This window comes from Scyliorhinus torazame, chromosome 21 (genome assembly GCF_047496885.1).
Source record: "Scyliorhinus torazame isolate Kashiwa2021f chromosome 21, sScyTor2.1, whole genome shotgun sequence".
NCBI lineage: Eukaryota > Metazoa > Chordata > Chondrichthyes > Carcharhiniformes > Scyliorhinidae > Scyliorhinus > Scyliorhinus torazame.
In genome coordinates this window covers 7285569-7311770 of record NC_092727.1, presented here as the reverse complement: position 1 = coordinate 7311770, position 26202 = coordinate 7285569, and the positions used below count along the sequence as shown (strand labels likewise).

At 49.7% G+C, this 26202-nt stretch overlaps 1 protein-coding gene across 1 annotated transcript in view; it reads left to right on the top strand.

Annotated features, from left to right (window-relative positions):
- Positions 1 to 25706, top strand: part of LOC140398728 (hyaluronan synthase 1-like) — a 77175-nt gene extending 51469 nt beyond the window's left edge. The window contains exon 5 of the mRNA XM_072487743.1: positions 25481 to 25706. Coding sequence (XP_072343844.1) covers positions 25481 to 25706 — 226 coding nt within the window. The remainder of the gene's footprint in view (positions 1 to 25480) is intronic.
- Positions 25707 to 26202: the final 496 nt, after the last annotated feature.

The window sequence follows — 26202 nt, the reverse complement described above, 5'->3', positions numbered from 1 at the left end:
GAGTTATTGATCAGCACTTGAACTTGAACTTCGTGGCAGTATCATAAAGATACCTGGCGACTCTAGAGCAAAGGTTATAGAAACAGAGCAAATTAAGTAAAGACACAACGGGCACAAATTAAGAGCCAACCAAAGTTAGCAACATATGGGGCATCCGTATAATTATTCCGGAAAAGGGCCGGGAGTTAATCTTGCAAGACCTTCACAATGGATACCCCGGAGTGCCAAAATTGAAAATGTTAGCCCACAGGTACGTTTGGTGGATGGGCCTGGATGCAGACATTGAATGAATGGCACAACAATGCAACGTCTGTCAAGAGCACCAGAAGCTCCCTTCAGCCCCTCCTCCCTTGGGAATGGCCAGGATGGCCGTGGGTGTGGTTACATGCTGACTTTGCCAGCCCATTTCAGGGCTTCATGTTCCTCCGACTGATCAATGGCCATTCCAAATGGCTGGAGGTTCACAAGATGGCAGTGACAAACTCCAAAGTAACAATTGAGAAGCTGCGTTTGTCCTTCAGTACACGTGATGCGACCATCAATTCACACGAGACGATTAGCAGAAGTGAACAGTGGTTTTGATAAGCTAGATCTGTGCCTGCCTGCGACTGCTCTGTACTGAGTGCCGCCTACAGGCTGCAGATCTATATACCACCCCCGAGGAGGTGGAGCTACAGGTGGAGCCCACAAAGGCATCAACATAATACAATACAATGCAGTGGTGAATTGTAACAGTGAGAAGGGGTAGGGGTCCGCTGAACTTCAGGGTCAGGCTTCTGAGGTTGCACTGGAAATCCAGTCCTAACAAGGGAGGAGCGCAGAGATGGGAGAGGACATAGAGTTTAAAATTGGCATACTCGGCGCCCTGTATCGCGAGGTTCGCGACACAGTACCCCACAATTTGCACTGAATGTGATCCAGAAGCAACGGAGATTGTTTGGGATGCGGGGGAAATCTGGAGGGAACAGCGCCCTACCGTGTCCGGATGGATGAAGCTCTCTGTGCTCCCAGAGTCAAACAGACAGGGCGTCCCGTGCCCATTGACCCGGACGTTCATCGTGGAATTCTTGAGGTGCTTGGGCCGTGACTGGTCGAGAGTGACAGCGCTAAGCTGCGGGTAGCCGGCGTGTCGGTGGTAGCGGGGTGGACCCAAGACGGCGGCCCTCATTGGTCACACGTGTCGGGCGGCGTTGAAGATGGCGGCCAAGATGGTGGACCCCGTCAGTCGCACATGTCGGGTGGCGTTGAAGATGGCGGCCAAGATGGCGGCCCCCATGAGTCGCACGTGTCAGGTAGGGTTAAAGATGGCGGTCCCCACGGATAGCACGAGGCGGATGACGCGACAGAAGGGGGCGGCACCAGCAGGCATGCAGCCACGCTGCGGGGTCTGCGGGCCTGTGAGTCGGGCCTGCGATTTTGGAACTTTGGGTCGGGCCAAGCAGACTTTGGCAAAATGTCCTTTCTTACCGCAGTCGCTGCAGGTCGCGTTCCGAGCTGGGCAACGCTGCCCGAGGTGCTGGTTCTGACCGCAGAAATAGCAAGGCAGCCCCCCAGGTTGGGCGGGCAGCCGCGCGGCACAGGCCTGGGACACCCTCGGGTCGGGTGACAGTCACTGCAGCAGCAAGGAATGCCGCTATTCAATGCCACTTTGCCATTCTTTTTGGTATCAAGGTGTTTCTCCTCATCGAGGCCACACTATAATTGATTTCCTACTGGCAAACTGATCTCATCAGAAACGGCTGTTCGTAGGTCAGGGTGCCATTTTGACCGGCAGCCTCGACCTTTTCATAGAATCATAGAATCAACAGTGCAGAAGGAGGCCATTTGTCCCATCGAGTCTGCACCAGCCCTTGGAAAGGGCACCCCAATTAAGCCCACACCTCCACCCTATCCCCATAACCCAGTAACCCCACCTAACCTTTTTTTGAACACTTGAGGGCAATTTAGCGTGGCTAATCACCTATAATGCACATCTTTGTACTGTGGGCGAAAACTGGAGCACCCGGAGGAAACCCACGCGGACACGGGGAGAATGTTTCAGACCTGCCTCACTTTAATGACACTCTCTTACCTCCCCCCCCAACCTTGTTGAGGCCACCACACCCCACCCCACACCCTCACTCCAATTAGCAAGGCATCCCATGGGCCCAATCCCTGGTAGTGTCAATCAGGCACCCTGGCATTGCCATCCTGGCAGTGTCCCTAGCACCTGTGGCAGTGCCACCTTGGCACCAGTGCCAGGATGACATCGCCAGGGTGCTTGGGTGGCAATGTCAGGCTACCAAGCTGGCTGTGCCAAGGTTCCCAGTTGCCAGGGGAGTGCCGGGGTACCATCCTGCCCTGTCCCCGATCACCCAGGGGTCTCTGGTACCACCCTGTCCTGTGAGACCCCCTAAGGTGCTTATACGCCTGTTCCAATACTAAACGGCAAGGTCTCGCAGGTGTGTCCATTGTGTTCCGGGCACCGGGTGAATCTGCCGTCAAGGCATTTAAATGAGCCAGTAAGCCCATTTAAATATGCAACGATGGCGAGATCCAGATCGCGCCGGGTGCCGCGAGGCAAGTGACTTGCGATTGGCTAAGGCCCAGCACGGAGCCCGATTTGGGGTTCTCATGTGATTCGCCTGGTGAGTCTGGATCTGCGCTGGGCGCAACGGGGTCGCTGAATTGCACCCACTATCTCTATTACATGATATGCTTTGGTTCACACCAGTAGGACATTCCGGTTCTGCCAACAGGGCAGCCCCAATGCAGGTTTCACGGTGGTGAAAATAAATTTAGAGTACCCAATTATTATTTTGGGTCCTTGGCGCCTTGAGGTAGCAGTGCTAACCACTGCGCTACCGTGCCACCCCGAGGAGCGCATTCAATGGGAAACCAGAAGATCCTGCCACTGGCCAAATGGTGAGCAGCCGCCACAAAATATGTGGTAGCTTGCACAGTAAATCCAGCCCAAATTCTTTTATCTTTAACACAACTCTTTAATTCTGGAACCCAAATGAATAATTTTTTTGCATTTTAGCATTCTTTCTCCAGACTCCTTGGCTCCCTTACAATTGTAGAGATGGATCCTTGCAAGAGAAACACAGGTTACATTTAAGTGTAATAAACCCAGGCTTGTTTGAGTTACATTCACATCTGAATGCCCCCACTTTGCCAGTCAAAACGTTAATTTCGAAAACTAAAAATGATATTCTAGAATAACTGAACTGGGAATTAGATTTTCATAACAATATAATGATCTGACCCACAAAATTTAGGAAGCATGTGGATTTTGTGCATGTACACACTGGAATTGGCTGCCTTGGCAAGACACACTGCAAATTTAACGGGCTGGATTTTCCATCGGCGGGATACTCCGTTTCACTGGCAGCGCACTCAAGCCTGCGGATTTCCCGATGGCATGGTGGTGCCCACAATGGGAAACCCCATTGGCCGGCTGCCAAGCCACAGAATCCCACTGCCGGCGGGGGGAGGGGGGGGGGGGGCGTGCCGCACCAGAATCCTGCCCAACATGTGCCAGAACGTTTGTTCAGAGACATAAGTGTATGTCGGGTCAGACACAAAACAAGAGTTTTGTCAGTGTGACCGGAAAGTGTCGCAGACATGCACAAACAGCAAGATTATGGATAAGCTGGAAGAAAGATCATTTGGAATTCAGCCAAAGTGATCCCTGTACTTCTACATTTCTTCCATGTAAATTTGAGGTTTTGTCAAGCAGACCTTCTAAAACTGCATAACTGTAATTACATCCTTTCTTGGTACTGATGTATCATTGCAAAACTGGTAGGGATGCAGTGAATATAGAATAGAAACTATTGGAGATGACATTGGAGACGGTGATTCTCATCTATATTGATTAATCTTGTTTTACAATTCATTCCACTCACAAAGCAAAGGTATGCTGCAAGGGCATGTCCTAGCAAAAGAACAACAATGTAGAGAGTATGGTGTCTAGCCCAGATTGTGCCAGCTAGTTTCTTAGTAAAAGAGATTTTTGATACGGTCTTTGGAACTAACTTCCTGCAATGGGCATAACAAAGACAACCGAAGGCCAACTTTCACTAAGGCTACTGTAGTGATCTTTACATGGGTATGTACAGAAGGGGCTGATGGGAAATGGAAAGAGCACTAGGCGGCAGCACTGGCGGGTATAAAGGGGGAAGCAAGCAGCCCTCAAGGCTCTTTGGCTGATTAGACTGTGAGGAGAACAAAGGCAGAGATTTAGCTAAGGGCTGCTAGTGTGGTCAGGCCTAGCTGTAGTGTATAGAAAAGTTGTAACCTTTCTACTAGTACAGTCCTTAAAGTAAGAGCTCACGCAGTTATTTAAGTTGTGTTACTCAATAAACTTTATGTAAAACTTCTGGACAACTTCAAGCCTTCTTCCGAAAGCCTTTGCTGTAACTGAATTGAGTAGCACATGTTACCTACCATAAAGGTAACAAAACATGGTACCAGGTTGGCTTATAACGAACAGTACTAGATAGATTAGGTTAGAGACCAGTAAGAACCAAAATAAGCAGAAAAAGTAACGGGCCGGCCACTCGACTGTGGAAGTCTTCGCAGCATTTGGATTCCAGACAACCAACTGAAGCGATGGACCACACGCCACTTCCAGAGCTGCTAAAAACTACCGGTAATTTAAATAGTAACTGGAAAATGTATAAACAGCAGCTTCAAATATACATGGCATCTACTGCCTTAAATGCAGTCCCCGACGGGAGAAAGATTGGGATATTACTGTCAACGGTAGGCCGGCAAGCTGTAGACATTTTAAACTCTTTTACGTATGGTGACAATGAAGATGAAAATAGCTTTCAAGAGATAATTGCAAAATTTGATGAACACTATAAATCACAGTCAAATGAAATCATGGAACGTTTTAACCTGCGTAACAGATTCCAACAAAATGGGGAGACTATCTCTAATTTTGTCACAGATCTCCGATTGCTAGCACAAGGTTGTAACTATGCTGATGTAACAGACTCCATCATCAGGGATCAATTAATCTATGGTCTCTCAGATGAAAATTTAAGAGATTCATTAATGCAGCAAAATGATTTAACTTTAAAAACTACCATAGCAAAATGCTTACAGCAAGAACAGAATAAACAGCAGTACCTAGAGTTTCCAGAGAAAAAAAACAGGGAGAAAATCCTCCACGAGGTGGAAGACTTTAAAATGGTGGCCTCTCCTCACAGGCATTCCTTTCCGGCCACTGGCACCCATTCTAGCATGTCTGCGCATGCGCACAGTCAACAGAGACGCGATCTGGCAAGATCCCAGTATGCACATGCGCACGAAGCTGTGCATGTGCAGTATGCAAAGTTCCGAACCCAGCCAGAAGAGCGAGTCGCGCATGCGCGATCGCTGCTGACACGTGACGTCACGAACATCATGACGTGTTACCGTTGTGGCAACGCCCACTTAAAAGGGAAATGTCCTGCACTAGGGAAAAGATGTCTAAAGTGCTCCAAAATGAATCATTTTGCCTCCCAGTGTCAGTCCACAGCAAAATATTACTCTCCAATGCAAAGACATGGAAACTTCAAGGTTCGCACAGTAGATGCAATGGACACTCAGACACTCGAAGAAAATTTTCCCGACCACAAAGATTTCCACTCCTGGGAGAACACATACGCCGTTGGAATCATAAATGCCACAGAGGAACCGCATGAGCTGACCACACAGCCTCAATACGTGCATACCATTGACTCCACAAGCGAATGGAGTGCCATGGTGCAAGTGAACAACTCCCCAATTACTTGACAACTCCTCAAGCTTGACACGGGAGCATCCGCGAACTTGATGACAAGCAAAGATCTTGCATCACGGGGGCAGCACGGTAGCATTGTGGATAGCACAATTGCTTCACAGCTCCAGGGTCCCAGGTTCGATTCCGGCTTGGGTCACTGTCTGTGCGGAGTCTGCACATCCTCCCCGTGTGTGTGTGGGTTTCCTCCGGGTGCTCCGGTTTCCTCCCACAGTCCAAAGATGTGCAGGTTAGGTGGATTGGCCATGATAAATTGCCCTTAGTGTCCAAAATTGTCCTTGGTGTTGGGTGGGGTTACTGGGTTATGGGGAGAGGGTGGGGGTGTTGACCTTGGGTGGGGTGCTCTTTCCAAGAGCCGGTGCAGACTCGATGGGCCGAATGGCCTCCTTCTGCACTGTAAATTCTATGATAAATAAATTCTATGATCCATCCCAGGGACGCAGGAGATGATACCTGCTGCATGCAAGTTAACAGCCTACAATGGTAACCAGATCACCTCGAGGGATCATGCCACCTACAAGTAGTCAATAAGAAAGTCACGAAAGGACTACGCTTTGAGATCGTGGACGGCAAACGAATGTTGGTGTTAGGTGCTCAAGCCTGCAAGGATTTGCGGCCGATACAGAGGATTTTCATGAACACGATTGATTCATCACGACTAGCTGATGCTATCCAGCTGCTTCTCAGTGAGTATCCTGACATCTTTTGTGGCATGGGTACGTTAACCGACAAGTACAAAATCCTGCTCAAAGACGATGCAACACCGGTCATTCATGCACCCAGGAGGGTACCAGCTCCATTGCGGGACAGGCTAAAAGCAGAACTCCAACGCCTCCATCATATCACAGGTCACACAGCCAACTGACTGGGTCAGCTCGTTGGTGTGTGTCAAGAAGCCGTCCGGTGAACTCAGAATCTGTTTAGATTCCAAAGATTTGAACAAAAACATTCGCAGGGAGCACTACCCCATCCCCAAGCGAGAGGAGATAACGAGTGAAATGGCGAAGGCTCGCATATTCACCAAACATGATGCCTCACAAGGCTTCTGGCAGATGCAGCTCGATGATTCCAGCCGACTGTTGTGTACCTTCAACACACCGTTTGGACGATACTGCTATAATCGTATGCCTTTCGGGATTATCTCTGCATCCAAAATATTTCACAGAATTATGGAGCAGATGACGGAGGGCATTGACGGCGTCCAAATATATGTTGATGACATCATAATATGGTCAACGACAGAGGAAGACCACATTGCTCGGTTAAAGCAAGTCTTCAAAAGAATCCACCAATTTGGGCTGAAGCTCAACGAATCCAAGTGCACCTTCGCACGTTCATCTCTGACCTTCCTGGGTGACACGATATCAGAGCACGGGGTGAAGCTGGACACTGAGAAGATCGCGGCAATTCAGAACATGCAGCGGCCACGTGACAAGAAAGTGATGCTCAGGTTTCTTGGATTCATCAACTTCCTAGGCAAGTTCATATTGAACCTAGCAGCACGGACGACAGCATTCCAAAATGTGATAAGGAAGGACACGGAGTTTGACTGGACTCCACGCCACCAAGACAAGTCGGTGGATCTGAAGCACCAATTGATGGCAGCTCCAACGCTGGCATTCTTCGACCCTGCAAAACCCACAAAGATCTCCACCGACGCCGGTCAACATGGAATTGGTGTGGTGCTACTTCAACAGGATAACCAATTGGACTGGTTCCCAGTGGCATACGCTTCTAGAGCGATAACCACCACAGAATACAGGTATGCACAGATAGAGGAGTGCCTGGGATTGATCATGGGTATAACAAAATTCCACCACTATGTGTATGGCCTTCCCACATTTCTAGTGGAGACTGATCATAGGCCACTGGTCAACATTATCAACAAAAATCTCAATGACATGACGCCGCGCCTACAACGCATGATGATGAAGTTGAGGAGCTACGACTTCACGCTGGTCTACACTCCAATAATCGCTGACACCTTGTCCCGAGCCAACTTTCACCAAGGCTACTGTAGTGATCTTTACATGGGTATGTACAGAATGGGCTGATGGGAAATGAAAAGACTACTAGGGGCAGCACTGGCGGGTATAAAGGGGGAAGCAAGCAGCCCTCAAGGCTCTTTGGCTGATTAGACTGTGAGGAGAACAAAGGCAGAGATTTAGCTCAGGGCTGCTAGTGTGGTCAGGCCTAGCTGTAGTGTATAGAAAAGTTGTAACCTTTCTACTAGTACAGTCCTTAAAGTAAGAGCTCACGCAGTTATTTAAGTTGTGTTACTCAATAAATGTTATGTAAAACTTCTGGACGACTTCGAGCCTTCTTCCGAAAGCCTTTGCTGTAACTGAATTGAGTAGCACATGTTACCTGCCATACAGGTAACAACACAGCTACATTGACTCTGAGTCTTATAAAATGATACACAGAGTTGATAGGTTTCACTTCGGAGAATCAAGATATCTATACCATGATCAAGGCTGCACCCCGATTGAATAGCCTGACAACACGGGGCAGCACGATAGCACAAGTGGATAGCACTGTGGCTTCACAGCGCCAGGGTCCCAGGTTCGATTCTCCGCTGGGTCACTGTCTGCGTGGAGTCTGCACGTTTTCCCCGTGTCTGCGTGGGTTTCCTCCGGGTGCTTTGGTTTGCTCCCACAGTCCAAAGACGTGCAGGTTAGGTGGATTGGCCATGATAAATTGCCCTTGGTGTCCAAAAAAGGTTGGGAGAGGTTATTGTGTTGCGGGGATGGGGTGGGGGTGAGGGCTTAAGTGGGTCGGTGCAAACTCGATGGGCTGAATGGCCTCCTTCTGCACTGTATGTTCTATGTTCTAACACTCAATGACTACATTTACATCTGAAGAGTGATTAATTGAGTGATGCACTGGAGGATGATTGGGACCTGCAAAACTGTACCTGAACAGGGCAGCACGGTAGCATAGTGGATAGCACAATTGCTTCACAGCTCCAGGGTCCCAGGTTCGATTCCTGGCTTGGGTCACTGTCTGTGCGGAGTCTGCACGACCTCCCCGTGTCTGCGTGGGTTTCCTCCGGGTGCTCCGGTTTCCTCCCACAGTCCAAAGATGTGCAGGTTAGGTGGATTGGCCATGTTAAATTGTCCTTAGTGTCCAAAATTGCGCTTAGTGTTGGGTGTGGTTAAGGGGTTATGGGGATAGGGTGGAGGTGTGGGCCCCGGTAGGGTGCTCTTTCCAAGAGCCGGTGCAGACTCGATGGGCCGAATGGCCTCCTTCTGCACTGTAAATTCTATGAAATCTATGAGAAAACAAGATAGTATGCTCCAGAGAAAGGGAAGAAAAATATGTAAATACTGTGCAAAATATCAAAAAATTACATTTAATAAATGTAAGTCATTGAGCACAGAAGGAGGCTATGTAGTTCATCGAGAATTGGCAAAATTGAGATCTCGTATGGTCAAAGTCTTAATACGATGCGAGTATTATGGTGAAGTTAGTAATCAATGTAAAACAAATTGATGTTTTTTGATGTGGGCATGAGGGTTGGGGCCGGGTGAGGTGGGGGAGGAGTAGAATGGATCTGCAGAATCAGATTAACTTCTCCCACACGTGGCAGATGCAAAGGTGTATGCACTGTGATCCCTCATCCCGAGTTCTGTTCGAATGTCCAATCGAGAAACAAAGCTTGACTGGAAGAGAGATTGAAAAATGGATTCTGCGCATCTTGAGATGGTTGCAATTTTCAGTGGGATACACTCCAAAGTTAAAATGTAAAGCTTAACATCTTGTGCTGGTTAATAAATCAGGATGTATTTACCCACCTGAACACGCCACTGAAAACATGGGGCAGCTTTGAGTTCAAGTTCAATTTTAAGTTCAAGAGTACAATTCTAATAAGTTGTTATAAGTAACACATTGACTTTAGGTTCAACATAGATTATCATAGAATTTACAGTGCAGAAGGAGGCCATTCGGCCCATCGAGTCTGCACCGGCTCTTGGAAAGAGCACCCTACCCAAGGACAACACCTCCACCCTATCCCCATAACCCAGTAACCCCACCCAACACTAAGGGCAATTTTGGACACTAAGGGCAATTTATCATTGGCCAATCCACCTAACCTGCACATCTTTGGACTGTGGGAGGAAACCGGAGCACCCGGAGGAAACCCACGCACACACGGGGAGGTGTGCAGACTCCGCACAGACAGTGACCCAAGCCGGAATCGAACCTGGGACCCTGGAGCTGTGAAGCAATTGTGCTATCCACAATGCTACCGTGCTGCCCAAACATGCCAACATGACTGCAATAATCGCACAGGATAGGTAGGAGTATTTAACCACAGGAAATAATCGCAAATAGATAAGTCTCATAATGGAGGAACTCCATCTGGTGCAATGTGAGCTTTTTAATTGGTGTCAGTACATGTAAATAAAATGAACAACCAAAGACCAGAAACATTCTTGCTTCATGCTGGCACCACCCTGTTTATTACCCTGCAAAGTAAATTCATTGAAAGCCTGTAGCACAGTACTTGCAGTTGTGTACATAAGGATTGTGTTGACCAATTTGGGTAAAAGTCACAGGAGGAGCCCATTAACAGAGTTTAAGGTATGATAATTTAGTGTGGAAGATAGCAAGAACTGCACTTTATACAAACTCTTTTTCAGGATATCCCAAAGTGTGCCAGTCAAATTAACGATTTTGAAAATGAAGTGACATGTGGCGGAATTCTCTGTTTGGGAGACTAAGGGTGCAATTCTACCAAAAGGGAACAAAGCCCCTTACGAGTGCGTTTAGGTGTTTGTTTCCCAGCGCTGGCAGTGCTGAGAAACCCATGGCTATTCAATGAGACTTGCGTTGTATAAAGGGCCTGAACGGGGAATGCCCGGCCAAAGCCGCACATAGCATCGTTTTATACAGTGGGGAGTTCCGACTCCCCAATGTAGCAAGAGATCAGGACACCATTTTTAATATGCATTGCAATCTCCAAAGTCCCCGAAATGATCCCCGACTTCCCCCCCACAGCGCGCACACACTATGGGCTCCCCCCCCACCAACACCCACGATGGCCAACCCTGGCCTAATCGTACGCACAATGCCAGCTTCACACCTTGGCAGTGCCACCTGGGTACAATGTTTTACATTTTCTTCCCTTTGTGACGTTGAGGTTTACTTTGTACAGCCAATGGTAGTGATAGTGTCGCTTGGCAGTGCAAGGCTGGCACCCAGGTGGCACTACCAAGCTGCCATTGCCAGGGTGCCCAGGTGGCACCACCAGTGCCAGGGTACCACCTTGCCCAAAGGGCTTGCAGCTGGGGACCTCCGATTCCCTGGGAGACCCTCATGAATCTGTGGGGACCAGTGCTGAACGGTGCTCGCCCGAGGTCTCCGAGGCAAAGGGTTTGAATCGCAAAGCCTCAGGTACCTCAGGAATCTGCACATTAGAATGAGCTAACTGCCTCACTCTGATATGCAGATTTGCCAAAAAGTGATTGTAGCACAACTGAAGGCTTTAATAGACTAGAACTGTTCCCCAGCAGCTCAGGTACAGAATGAGGGCTGACTCTTATATCCCGCCTATCAGGGCAAAGCTACATACTATACAGCCAATGGTAAACCCCCAGGTTTAACCAATGGAACTTCAGCCTCTCGGGTGCTGCAATACCTGATAATACCACATTATCCCCCTGTTAAAAAGGAGTCCGGCGGGGGTGGTGGCCAGCGGCTACAACTGTATTCAACATGGTATGATCAGATATGGAGGTACCGTGATACCTCCTGACAGTGTTTAGAGGATATTTACAGTCATGGCAGATATATACCGTCAGTGTTTATTATTTACAGTTACAGATCGGTTAAAATGAAGTAATCAGTCGGTCGGGTGCCCTGGTGGTCCTCTGGGATCGTCTGAGCCTCGGTGGTGATTCCGGTGGGGGTCCAGGCGTCTGCGATTCCGGGAGCGTGGCTTCAGCCTCCATGTCAGCTTCGTCACCCCTAGACGACGCTGGTGGGGAAAGCGGTTGACCTGGGAGGGGGGTGCCTGTCGGGGGCGTCGGTGGGTGGGAGGGTCCAGGTAGGGGCGGCGAGAGGACTGACCCTCCTGTGAGGTGCTGTGGAGGGTGGGTGGGGGTGGTGGTTGGGGTGCGCGTGGGGTTCCGGTGGGCGCCAGGTCCCGTAGGGAGACCGTATCTTGTCGGCCGTCAGGGAACGCCACGTAGGTGTACTGGGGGTTAGCGTGCAGCAGATGGACCCTCTCGACCAACGGTTCCCACTTGTGCGCCCGCACGTGTTTTCGGAGCAGGATGGGCCCGGGTGTTGCTAGCCAGGTCGGGAGCGAGGTCCCGGAGGAGGACTTCCTGGGGAAGACAAGGAGACGTTCGTGAGGTGTCTGATTGGTGGTCGTACAGAGCAGTGACCGGATGGAGTGGGGGGCCTCCTGGAGGACTTCTTGCCAGCGGGAGACTGGGAGGTTCCTGGACCGTAGGGCCAGTAGGATGGTCTTCCAGACCGTTCCGTTCTCCCTCTCTACCTGTCCGTTTCTCCGGGGGTTGTAACTGATTGTCCTGCTTGAGGCGATGCCCTTGCTGAGCAGGAATTGATGCAGCTCGTCGATCATAAAGGAGGACCCCCTATCACTGTGTATGTAAGCGGGGAAACCGAACAGTGCAAAGATACTATGGAGGGCCTTGATGACGATGGTTGGTGTCTGGTCAGGGGATGGCGAATGGGAACCGGGAATACTCGTCAATCACGTTCAGGAAGTACGTGTTGCGGTCGGTGGAGGAGAGGGGGCCTTTGAAGTCCATGCTGAGGCGTTCAAAGGGACGGGAAGCCTTTATCAGGTGCGCCCTCTCTGGCCGGTAGAAGTGCGGTTTGCACTCCGCGCAGATTTGGCAGTCCCTGGTGGCTGTCCTGACCTCCTCGATGGAGTAGGGCAGGTTGCGGGTCTTAACAAAGTGGAAGAAGTGAGTGACCCCCGGGTGGCAGAGGTCCTCGTGGAGGGCTCGGAGGCGGACAACTTGTGCGGTGGCACATGTGCCGCGGGACAGGGCATCACGAGGCTCGTTTAGCTTCCCGGGACGATACAAGATCTCGTAGTTGTAGGTGGAGAGTTCTATCCTCCACCGCAAGATCTTGTCGTTTTTTATCTTGCCCCGCTGTGCATTATCGAACATGAACGCCACCAACCGTTGGTCAGTGAGGAGAGTGAATCTCCTGCCGGCCAGGTAATGCCTCCAGTGTCGCACAGTTTCTACTATGGCTTGGGCCTCCTTTTCGACTGAGGAGTGGCGGATTTCGGAAGCATGGAGGGTACGGGAGAAGAAGGCCACGGTTCCGCCCGTTTGGTTGAGGGTGGCCGCCAGAGCTAGGCCGGATGCAACGCTCTCGACCTGGAAGGGGAGGGACTCGTCGATGGCGTGCATCATGGCCTTTGCAATGTCTGCTTTGATGCGGCTGAAGGCCTGGCGGGCCTCCATCGACAGGGGGAAGGTTGTCGACTGGATCAGGGGACGGGCTTTGTCTGCGTAGTTAGGAACCCACTGGGCGTAGTAGCTAAAAAACCCGAGGCAGCGCTTCAGGGCCTTGGGGCAGTGAGGGACGGGGAACTCCATGAGGGGGCGCATGCGTTCCGGGTCGGGGCCTATAACTCCATTTCGCACTACGTAGCTGACAAAATACAAATTTCTTTACCCGTCAGTCTGGCCTCAATAAAAGTCGAGATGGATTTGCAGGTACAGCATTAGTTATTTTATTTGGCTTGCAAGCTTGATTCATTTCACAGAGGCATAAGACACATCCAGTCTCCTACACCCCAGAAAGCGAATGAACAAAGAGACAAAGGGATCTCTGCAAATCAATTCAAATGGTATCAGGTTTCACATACACGATTCCCATAGGTCATCCTATACCCCTCCTGACCTGGTCATACATTCTGATTGGCTCACTTCCAATCCCTTCCTCTGGCCCCTATTACCCAGCATCCTTTTCTCCTCCTTTGGTGGACACACCTCCTCCTTGCTTTGCCATGCGGTCTGAAATCCTTTGTCTGTGAACTCACCAGAATGAGACTGGCCTATCTCTACATTACATAACTAATATCTCTAAAGTAACTATTTTATATCACATTCGTCATAGCCGAGAATGGCTAGACGGTCGGTGCTAAAAACACATTTATCCTCATTGTACGTTAAGTTAAGGATTTTAGCGGTCTGGAGAAATTTTCGGAGATTGGTGTCGTGGTCCTGCCGGTCATGGACGCAGAAGGTGATGTTATCGAGATACGGAAACGTTGCGTGTAAGCCGTACCGGTCAACCATTCGGTCCATCTCGCATTGGAAGACCGAGACCCCGTTAGTGACACCGAAGGGAACCCTTAAAAAATGATAGAGCCGCCCATCTGCTTCGAAGGCAGTGTATTTGCGGTCACTAGTGCGGAGGGGTAGCTGGTGGTAGGCGGACTTGAGATCCACCTTGGAGAAGGTGGGCACTGTACCGTATGTTCTTGGTGGCGACGGGTTTGCAATCTGGGGTGAGGTTCGCAAACAGGGAAGGCGGATCGACCTCAAGGGTCGCGAGGCCGCAGACAGTAAGGGGGGTATAGGGCCGCTGAATTGGAAGGTCAGACTTTGCAGGTTACATTGGAAGTCCAACCCCAGGAGTGTAGCCGCGCAGAGGTGCGGAAGGACATAAAGGCGGAAATTGTTGAATTTCCTTCCTTGGACTGTGAGGTTTGCTAGACAGAACCCCTTTATCTCCACTGAGTGGGAACCGGAGGCCAGGGAGATTCTTTGATTTACGGGGTGGGTAAAAAGTGAACAACGCCTTATCGTGTCGGGGTGTATAAAGCTCTCCGTGCTCCCAGAGTCGATCAGGCAGGATGTCTCGTGGCCGTTGATGAAGACCGTCGTCGTTGCTGTTGAGAGTGTTCGATGTCGAGTTTGGTCCAGAGTCACCGAGGCCAGACGCAGTAGTTGTGAATTTTGAACGGGCAGTGTGTAGTCGGCCAGGCTGGGGTCCTGGCGCCCCATCCAAGATGGCGTCTCCCATGGGTCGCACATGGTGGTCGGAGATGGACAAAATGGCGGCGCCCATCCGTCCAGCGCGGTGTCCGGGGAACAAGATGGCGGCGCACGTGGGCCGCACGTGGCCCTAGGATACGGGGGTGGCGGTGACTGCTGGCCACCTGGGGCCCGAGGAGAAATTTGCTGTGGCAGTCCGGAGTCGCCGCTGGAGACCGCGGCCACCACTCGTGCCTGGCAGACCCCCACAAAATGGCCCTTCTTGCCGCACCCTTTGCAGGTGGATGTGCGGGCCGGGCAGCGCTGGCGGGGGTGCTTTTCCTGCCCGCAGAAGAAACAGCGGGGCCCATCGGAGTTGGCGGGCTGCCTTACAGCGTAGGCCTGCGGGGACAGGGGGAAGGTCTGTGGGGCTGCCGCTGCGGGATTCCACGCTGCCCAGGGGGCCGCCGCGCGGTCGGGCACGTAGGATTGTGCATTCCTGGAGGCAACATCCATGGACCCTGCCAGGGTCCGTGCCTCCCTAAGTCCCAGGGTGTCTTTCTCTAAAAGACGCTGCCGGATCTCTGAGGAGCTCATACTTGCTACAAAGACATCCCGGATTAGGGGTTCCGTGTGGTCGCTCGCCGAAACTTGCGGGCAGCCACAGCTTCTGCCCAGCACCAGTAGCGCGCAGTAGAACTCCTCCAACGATTCCCCGGGGCTTTGTCGTCTCGTTGCAAGCATGTGACGTGCGTAGACTTGATTTACTGGGTGGATATAATGTCCTTTTAAAAGTTCGATTGCTGCATCAAAGTCTTCCGCCTCCTCGATGAGGGTGTAGATCCCAGGGCTTACCCTTGAGTGCAGGAGATGCAGTTTCTGCTCCCCCGAGGGTGTGCCTCCAGCCATCTCAAGGTAGCCTTTGAAACACACCAGCCAGTGCTTGAAAATCGCCGCAGAGTTCGCCGCGTGGGGACTGAGTTGCAGACACTCCGGCTTGATTCGGAGATCAATCCTTTCTACTTAAGTCTAGTCTATTAAATTGATGCATGATCAATAACTACTAAAACAAGGTTGTAGCACAACTGAAGGCTTTAATAGACTAGAACAGTTCCCCAGCAGCTCAGGTACAGAATGAGGGCTGCTGGGATGGCACTGACTCTTATACCCCGCCTATCAGGGCGGAGCTACATACTATACAGCCAATGGTAAACCCCCAGGTTTAACCAATGGAACTTCAGCCTCTCGGGTTCTGCAATACCTGATAATACCACAGTGATCCTGCCCATTGTGGGTGGGATTTACATCACAATCTCTCGTGAGATTGCATTGAATCCCACGCGGCGCTGTGAGCTGGGTAGATCCTGGGAGCGGGGTCTCCCGGCTTTCATCAGCCACACTGCGCCACAGCTAGCTGCTTGTCGGGCGCAGCATGGCCATTGGATCGCGCCCTAAGTGCTGGCGCCGGGACTGAATGGCGGGTGTTTCACGGTCCCAATGGCGGTGCGACTGCCGGAGCCATTCATGACATACTATTGGGCCAACATTTGCGCCAAGTGGAACTAGTGCAATTCCAGCACATGCCAGCGTTGGAGTTGCTGGGGTCTCCCGTGGATGGGCCATGCGCTATCTCAGCAGCAGGGTGGCACCTGGTTGTGGGGTGGGGTGGGGGAAGCACCATGTGTCACCAACCGGCCCCATGCTTGGTGGCATGTATGCGGGCAGGGCCAATGGATAGGGCTGGGCAACGGGGTGGGCACCCATAGGGCCAGTGGCCACTCAGGCCATGGCAATGGCGATCTGTGCTCAGACACCCCAATCCCTGGGGGGACATCCCAAATCCATGGCCCATCTCCTGGTCGCCCCAGCCCCCTTCTGCTGCTCCTCCCGGCCAGCGGCATGACTGTCAGCCCATCGTTACTCCTTTGGAAACCTTTCTTACCTCCTCGTTGGATGCTTTTAAGGCAAAGATAGATCGATTTTTGAACAGTAAAGGAATTAAGAGTTATGGTGAACGGGAAAGTGGAGCTGAGTCCACAAAAAGATCAGCCAAATTATGTTATTATGTAGGTAAATACAGGGAGTAATCTGTGCACCGTAATGTCCCACAAATAGCAATGGGATAAATAGCCAGTTAATCATTTCAGTAGTGTTGGTCGAGGGATAAATGTTGGCCTATACATCAGAAGAACACTACTGTTCTTTTTGAACATAGGGACTGTTACCTGAATAAGCAAATGTAATGCCTTATCTAAAAGATGGTACTTTGGACAACACATCACTCCCTTGAATTGCTCTGAAATGGTAGCCTAGGGAATATGTGCCCAAGTCTTGCAGTGTGATTTGAATCTATAACCGTCTGATCAAATGGATGATTCATGGAAGGAGCTCAGGAATAGACCATGGATTAGAGGAAGAGTTTGAGGGTGGATAAGAAATTGGACAACCTGGATCAGAGGAATAGTGAAGAAAAGGTGAAAGAAATGCATCTCAGTGCTCTCCATTTAGATTTTGAACATGCATTTTAAATCTCTCATTAGTAGCAACGCAACAAAAGCCCTTAAGAACATTGCCAAAGGTTGGAAACAGTTCTGCAGTAACGATTTAAGAGCACCCAGAATAAAACTAGAGACAAAAACAATTGCGGAGTTGCTCAACAATTAAATCAACAAGTTGGGTCATATCTTTCACAATCAGTTGTACGTCTGTCAATTATTTGTTTCAACATCAAAATACACAGACATTGCAATTGAATTATTACAAAAAGTAATGATATATTTCCCCATTCCTCATCTGAAGGTACTGGCTTCAATTGGTGAATTCCCAGACACTCCAGCAGATAGGGGGCATTGGGGAAATTCCTAACTTGGCTTGCCTGCTGTGGGAGAAAGTGCCTGCCAAGGCGGGATCTTCATTGCTGGGGGCCAGGTAGGAGCTAGAGTCAGGTTAGCCAATCTGGAAAGAAGTGCAGTTGCGTTTGTCTGTAACATGCAGAGGTGGGCTGTTTAAAAGGCCTGCTTTGGTGAGATGGGGCTTTTTTCCAGTGCCAAGCTCTGACGTTCCATCCACCCCCATACCCCTCATGCCCCTGCTAAGCTCCAGCACTTCCTTGCCCATTGACCCACACCACACTGTCTATAACCAATGAACACCATAGTGTGAAATGGAATGTTTAAAAAACAATCTGAAAAAAATGTAATCCATTGGTAACTTTATCCTGTGAAAGAAAAGTCTGGATGACAAACTAATGAAATTGTCAATCATCCAGTCCTTTTGAAACCTCAAAATTCAGAAACCACAACGATTTGCATATGTCAATAAACATTGTGAAATTGACACAGATCAGAGAGCCTAAATTGTCAATGAAACAATATTTCCACTGAGGAGCAAGTATTCTAGTTGCCTGCCCTCTCGGCCAAGTCTCATTATGTATGCTTAGGGAGGGCTGGAATATTAGAGCTTGGCTTAAGGAGCATGAGGGGACCTTTTGAATTTCCTTTTAAAAGTTCCCCCAAACATACTAACATTCGCAACTCCGCTAAGGGGCTATGACTCTTTAAAATCCTGGCCCAACTCTATGAGAATCACAGAGGAGTAGGAGATACCTATCTCTGCAATGGAGCCAGTCAGGCCGCCAATGCTGGAATCATGCTTCTGACAGGAAATATCCATATCCTTTCTGGGCACTGCCAGGAATGGGGTCAGAAACTCTGGAATCGGGTGCCACCCACCATTTTTAAATGTCTCCCAAGTGTAAGGAAATAGAGATAGTTTAAACAATTTATATTTGTTTGGGTATTAGAAAAAAAGCTTACGTTTAAGCTTAATTTGCGTTTCTGCATTTGTGTGATAAGAAAGGGTTAAAACTTCAGCTGAGCTTCATGTTAAACAAAGCCTACATGTCTATAGTTTCATTTCAATTTATACTTTGCTTGCATTGTAATTGAGGTTTTAAGACGTGAAAGCAATTGCAGGCTTTAAAAAAACTAAGCTGTTACTTAGCAACCAGAGGCCTATATGAAAAGGCAAAAGCAGTGAGAGTTCAGTTGGAACCAGGCAACTGAAAAGAAAGCAGCTCTCACAGAAACTGCCAGTACAGACAAGACAATAGAGTAAGGGGCAGAAAGCTAGTCTCAGAAGCTAAAGAACAGATAGTTCTAGAAACCAGGGAATGATAAGAGTACCAGGAAGACCAAAGTCAAAGGGGCAAAGAACTGACTATGAACAAGGTACTGTTCACTGAAGTTAAAGAAAGGGGTAGAAAGACGCTCCCAGTTAAAGACAGGGCTGCAAAGTACAGACCTGGCTAAGTTGGCTAGCGAGAAGTCAGACATTAAAGTAATCCTAAAATTTGAGACATCTTAATAAAGTCTGTGAAGCAGCAATGTTCTGTTGGCATGGCTGCTTACCAGAGACTGTGTGGAAGTTTGAATGCATGTTTTGATACAGGGCAGAGGAATACGGATAGGTTGAAAACTTGGATGTGGATCCTGGTGAGAAAGCCTTGTGAGAGAGAAGATTTCAAAGTGGGTTCTTCGAGAAAAGTGATTGGAAACCCTTGTGTGGAAGCCAGAGTTCCAGTGAGACCAGTCGGTTTATAGTGTGACCAGCATCTGGGGAATTTGATGAGAAACCCAGGGAAGTTGTATTGGATGACAACTGCCACTTGGTTCCGAGTGTGGTGTGTCTGACCACATTTTGCCTATTGGTTTACATGGACTGTTTATTTACTCAGAGTATTAGAGTATAAGATGGCTGGGATTCTCTGTTCTGGAGCTTACTCTCTTCCGCCAGCAGTAAATCGGGACTAGCCTCTGCTGGTGCTGGGAGTAGAGCCCAGGAGTCTCTCTCCTTAACCATGCAAATTTATGCATAGTGGAGCGCTCACCAGATTTGGGCCACCATTTTGAGCGGGTCTGGTGGTGGGCCCCCTCACCCACAAAGCAAATCCAGCTCCCCCTCCCCGCTGACAAGTTGGTGCATCCTCCCTCCCAACACTGGAATAATAGCTCATCCTCCCTCCCCCCCACAGCACACAAGCATGAGGGTGACCCAGCCCCCTTCCCACAGGCCCCCCCAACAGACTCTGTCATCAGACCTCCCATCAATTCCCCAGAAAATCCCCTGCCAGAAAGCAGTCAGGGGCTGGTTTAGCACAGGGCTAAATCGCTGGCTTTGAAAGCAGACCAAGGCAGGCCAGCAGCACGGATCAATTCCCGGATCAGCCTCCCCGAACAGGCGCCGGAATGTGGCGACTAGGGGCTTTTCACGGTAACTTCATTTTAAGCCTACTTGTGACAATAAGCGATTTTCATTTTCAGTGCAGGCAGTGCAGTGAAAGATCACTGCATTTTCATTTACCCTTCCCTAACATCAGCTGCCTCAGACAAAAGTATTTAAAACAGCAGCTGTTTCAAGTGTCAGAGGCTTCTTCAACAGTCAAGTACACTTTAAAGGGCTTCAAATCCCTTGATACCTTTGAAATGCAAAACTTCCATTCAATTTCAAACAGCAATTCTTTGCACTAGCCAATGATTGACAGTTTTATTGGTCCAGAAACAGGTGCTCGGTGGATGATCTATCCTTCCCTTCATGCTTGAATGCATCTCCATTACTCTGCTTTGATGCTAACCACAATGTTTATAAACACTCTTGCAATTATTGAGAGCTCCTCACTACATCAAAGGAGCTATATGGTTTCACTACCTCTGATTCACAGTTAGGGAAGGGTAAGTGAAAATGCAGAGATCTTTCACCGTAATGCATGAACTGTCCCCCAGCTTGATGAAAGTCTCTGATGGGAGGGGGTCTAATGGGGCTTCTGATGGGGTCTAATGGGGTCTCTGATAGGGGTCTAATGGGGTCTCTAATCAGTTGCCTAACGGGAATGGGAGTGACTGATAAGGGGATCTGCCGGGGGTGTCTGATGGTGTTGACTGATAGGGGGCCTGATGAGGGTGTGTGGGACTTGATGGGGGGGGTCAGTGGGGGATGGGGAGGGTCACCCTCATGCGTGCTGTGGGGTGTGACTCATTATTCCATGATGGGCGGAGGATGACTCTACTTGTGGGGGGTGGAGGATGGGTGAAGGATCTGCAATGTGGTGGAGGAGACCTTCCAATGGACTTTGGGGGGCAACTTAGTTCTGTACCGACCCTCTTGATCCACCTTGGGATGCGGTCAGGGCCACACTTGGGCAAACCTGCACTGAAGCCCGCCTGGTGGATTTTCCGCTGTGGGGGTCGGTGCATAATGAGGGGGGGGCGTGAATCGTGATCTAGCCGTTAATTATACTGAAATGGATGCAAATCACCAGCTGGTGTGGGGCGGATTGTGCGCTGAGGCTACCGACCGGAGTTCGGAGCATCACAGTGGCGCCAAACCCGTTTTCCCAGGGATGCTCCATTCTCCCACTGATTGGGAATCCCGATTGTGGTGTTGGGCAATGGGGAACCCACCCCAATATATTTTGTAACTTGCTTTATTCTACTCAATCCGTATATCTGTAGAGGGGTGAAGGAGTAGTGTATTATAGTTTATCTTTCATAGTTTGTTTCTTGTATAGTTTCATACGGGCAGCACAGTAGCATTGTGGATAGCACAATTGCTTCACAGCTCCTGGGTCCCAGGTTCGATTCCCGGCTTGGGTCACTGTCTGTGCGGAGTCTGCACATCCTCCCCGTGTCTGCGTGGGTTTCCCCCGGGTGCTCCGGTTTCCTCCCACAGTCACAAAGATGTGCGGGTTAGGTGGATTGGCCATGCTAAATTGCCCATAGTGTCCAAAATTGCCCCTAGTGTTAGGTGGGGTTACTGGGTTATGGGGATAGGGTGGAGGTGTGGACCTTGGGTAGGGTGCTCTTTCCAAGAGCCAGTGCAGACTCGATGGGCCGAATGGCCTCCTTCTGCCTGTGAATTCTATGATCTATGTTTTTTTTGTTAAAAGTTAATCGGCAGTCCTATGACTCTGTTCATTCACATATCTAAACAAAAACACTTCACACAATATTATCTTTTTCTCTTGGTCACTGTGGGTCAAACATTGCAAGTTTATTCCACTTCAATTAGATTAGATAACTGCAAGGGGACTGTAATTATTTTCATATTGTAAAGTTCTAGAAGTTGGGTGGACCTATGATTTTTTGGATTGGTAAGGAAAGGAGGTGCATTAACTGTGTCATTTTATTGTCTGGATAATAATCGTCTTTTTAAATTACTAACAAATTACCTGAGAACACTGGGGATGGATTTACAGAAATTGTACACAGCAAGGAAATTTACAACAAAACAACAGGTGATTCGTTTGGGATAAAACAAACCTCTCACTGTTTGACACAGGTTTATGATTCAGGTTGCTCAGTTTCCTAGCCAATCCAATTTTGTGGAGAGTCAAGTGCGTGAATGTTAGAAAAAGGCTTTGGGTAGAGTTACCGGTCAGCCAGCGGTGAGTTTCATGGCAGGTGGGGAGAGAAAATTTGGAGAAAGGCCTAAAGTCAGATTTCCCCCAACGGGAAAACAAATAGGAATTTTCCCCTCCACACTTTCATGGTGGCATGTTGGCGGGTCAGCTTTCCTGCTGGTCCATAGGAATGTTATTGGCATACAGTAACATGTCATGAATACTGACTGAAAATGCAACTCGCTGAAATCATTTCCCCCCTCCCAATGACGTGACACACCAGTGGGAAATGTGACCAATATAACTCATGACCGGATATAAATGGCGTGCAGTTGTCCACCCGCATTTCACTCGTGACTATATGGTGAATGCAACATTCAAAGCCTACCTGTAACAGCACTGCTCCAGATCGTCAGTCATGCCAGACACTAGTGGGGCTGCTCTCTGTGCCTGCCTCAGATGTTGAGCTGGGCTGATCACAGTGGCTAATTTAACTACTCCAGGAGGACGACATTGTGTGTTGCGAGTCTCAGGCAGGGATTCACTCCAAAGTAGACACTTGCATGTCAATAGATGGAGGTGACAGAGAGATGAGGATGAAGGGGATATAGTAAGATAAAGGGGTAGATGCCAGGGACATGAGGTTAAAGGGAGTTAGGTAGGGGTAGAGGTGGGGGGACAATGTCAGAGAAAAGATTGGGGTGGGAAAGCTGGAGTCCAACGTGGAACACAGGAGGAGTGGGTGGAATTAGATTTGCTTACATGGAAGGGGATGCACGTAGACTATGAAAGATGAGGACGCTAGTATGGCACAAGAACGAAGGGTTGCACAGAGACTCATGAGTGGTGTGGCAGATGAGAGACTTACACAAGAGGGATGTGTTGCTCAGAAACTAGGGGTGGGTGGGATGGGGGTGGTCTTCAGTTCATTCATTAAGGAGCCAGAGACCTGAGTGAAAGTCATCGTCCTTGGACTGGAGCCAGGAGCTCAGGGTGAGGGATTAAAGGCAGTCCTCGGGCTTTGTGGATAATAATAATCTTTATTGTCACAAGGGGGCTTACATTAACATTGCAATGAAGTTACTGTGAAAATCCCCTCGTCGCCACATTCAGGCGCCTGTTCAGGTACACTGAGGGAGAATTCAGAATGTCCAATTCACCTAACAAGACGTCTTTTGGGACTTGTGGGAGGAAACCGGAGCACCCAGAGGAAACCCACGCAGTTACGGGGAGAACGTGCAGACTTTGCACAGGCAGTGACCGAAGCGGGAATTGAACCCGGGACCCTGGCGCTGTGAAGCAATAGTGCGAACCACTGTGCTACCGTGCCGCTCTGCATGGCAAGCATGTAGTGTTCCCACTCCAGGGAGGGCAAGATCTGTGTGTTCACTGCTTGGTGTGCAGGACATGGTTATAGTCTCACACTTGGAGGTGATGGGCGCGTCTGGATCCACATTGAGCTGCAGACGGTCATGGGCATGTGCGATAATCCAGTAGACAAAAGCAGGAAGGCCAACATAGTGTATTTACAACACAAAAGTAAAGCTGCTCCCTCGACATAGAGCAATAGAGTTCCAACCCGGGACTACCAGTACTACCAGTCAAGTTGGGGCCGGCTTTAAAGGGCTCAGTTAACGAGTCCCAGCTGGGCAGGCTCAGTTAACGAGTCCCAGCTGGGCAGGCTCCACCTGCTAACAAGGAAACTTGTACTCCACAAACCCCACGGAGAGACCTATTCGTGATCGCCTGTGGTCCTCACGGGGGTTATCACATCCCCCACCCCCCTCAGTCCGAATGTTCTCCCTTGCTCAGATGCGATGGGGCCTCCTTTGCATCTTCACATGCGACCATGTGTCTACCGTCAGTAGGGCCAAGTTATATAAATATGTTTTTTATTAAAGTTTTGCAATGTTTTTCATAATAAATAGTAATAATCCTAACACAGCAAAATAGAATGAACATTAACATAGTGCAGAAAGAGCCTCCCCCTCCCTGGCTCTCCTCTATTGTTCCGTCTCCTCCCTCTACACCCCCCCCCCCCCCTCCCCACTCCCCACCCCGTGGCTCACCTTTCCTTCCTCTTAGATTTAGCTGTCCCCATCCTCCCCCCTCTCCCGGTCTATCTCTCCCTCTCATGCTTTGGCTACTCTCCCCTGTTTCTTGACTACCTGGCTATTCTTCTGCTTGTTTGTTGGCCACAAACAGGTCTCGGAACAATTGGGTGAATGGCGCCCACATTCTGTGGAAGCCGTCGTCTGACCCTGGGATGGCGAATTTGATTTTCTCCATTTGGAGAGATTCCGAGAGGTCGGTCAGCCAGTCTGCAGCTTTGGGTGGTGCTGCTGACCGCCAGCCGAACAGGACAGCATGGTAGCATTGTGGATAGCACAATTGCTTCACAGCTCCAGGGTCCCAGGTTCGATTCCGGCTTGGGTCACTGTCTGTGCGGAGTCTGCACATTCTCCCTGTGTGTGCGTGGGTTTCCTCCGGGTACTCACCGCGGTTTCCTCCCACAGTCCAAAGATGTGCAGGTTAGGTGGATTGGCCATGATAAATTGCCCTTAGTGTCCAAAATTTCCCTTAGTGTTGGGTGGGGTTACTGGGTTATGGGGATAGGGTGGAGGTGTTGACCTTGGTTAGGGTGCTCTTTCCAAGAGCTAGTGCAGACTCGATGGGCCTTCTGCGCTGTAATGGCTTCCTTCTGCACTGTAAATTCTATGATTCTACGGCGGGCGATCAGGGAGGCAAAGGCAAGGGCGTCCGCCCTCCTCCCAGGAATAGATCTGGCTGGTCTGAAACCCCGAAGACCGCCACTTTCGGGCATGGCTCCACCTCACCCCCACCATCTTGGACATTGCCTCGAAGAAGGCTGTCCAGTACTCCACAAGTCTGGGGCAGGACCAGAACATGTGGGCGTGGTTGGCTGGGCCTCCTTGGCACCGCTCACATCTGTTCTCCACCTCCGGGAAGAACCTACTCATACGGGTAGTAGGGCCAAGTTAGTGGGTATATAGCGAAAGGATGGGAGATAATCTCTTCTGCGATGAGCTTCGAAGGACCCCTGCTGGAGGCTCTTCTTCAATGGACTGGGGTTCTGTCACTTCTACTTCCATTTCAGAGCTCCAGTCCTTGTCGCCCTGCTGACTGACTCTTGTGCTATGCCTCCAGGTCGGTATGAAGGATGTTGAGGGTGCCGCTTCACCAGGAGCAGTTTCCTCTGTGGATGGGGGAGGAGGGGGGGGGGGCTGCTTCTGAGGCGGTCCACGTGTTTTCTTAAAGCCTTCTCTCTGGTTTTGACCTTGTATTATACAGACTCTGTTTTCTCTATTACAGCTCTCAGGACCCAAAAGGAATCATCACCGAAGTTGCGGATGTGGACAGTGTCTCCCAGCCTAAAGACCCTGTCTGGTCTCTGACTATTGTGGTTTTTGTTCTGGGCCTCTTCTTGGACTCCAACTTCCTGCTTAAGTTTGGGAACATCAAGTTGAGTCTGGTCTGGATAAGCCGACCTATTAATAGTTCTGCTACCACTGTTGAAGTATGTGGCATGGTCCTCTAATTAATGAGGAACCGTGCTTGCTCTGTCTCGAACGAGCCTGTGGCTTGCTTTATCATTCCGCTCTCAAATGTTTGGACTGCCCATTCGGCTCGGCCATTTGAGGATGGGTGATATGGTGCCATATTGATGTGCTTCACGCCATTAGTTTTCATAAACGGCTGGAATTCCCCACTGGTGAATGGGGTCCTGCTGTCCGTTTCGAGGACCTCCAGTATTCTTTGGGTGTTGAATGACTGACAGAGTCTCTCTACGGTAATGGGGGCCATCCGATACACATCCTTCCATTTGGAATGGGTATCAATTAAGATTAGAAACATAGTCCAGCTAAATCTGCATGCAATCGGACTGTCACAACCACCTGGGCTAATGCACAGTCAATTCCAACCCCACTTGACCCAGAGTCGCAACACAGGTGAAATAAGATTGTATTTAAAATACCCGAGGTCTTTGGCTGAGCCAATAAACTCGTTGCCAAGTTTGTAACTTTAACACAAGT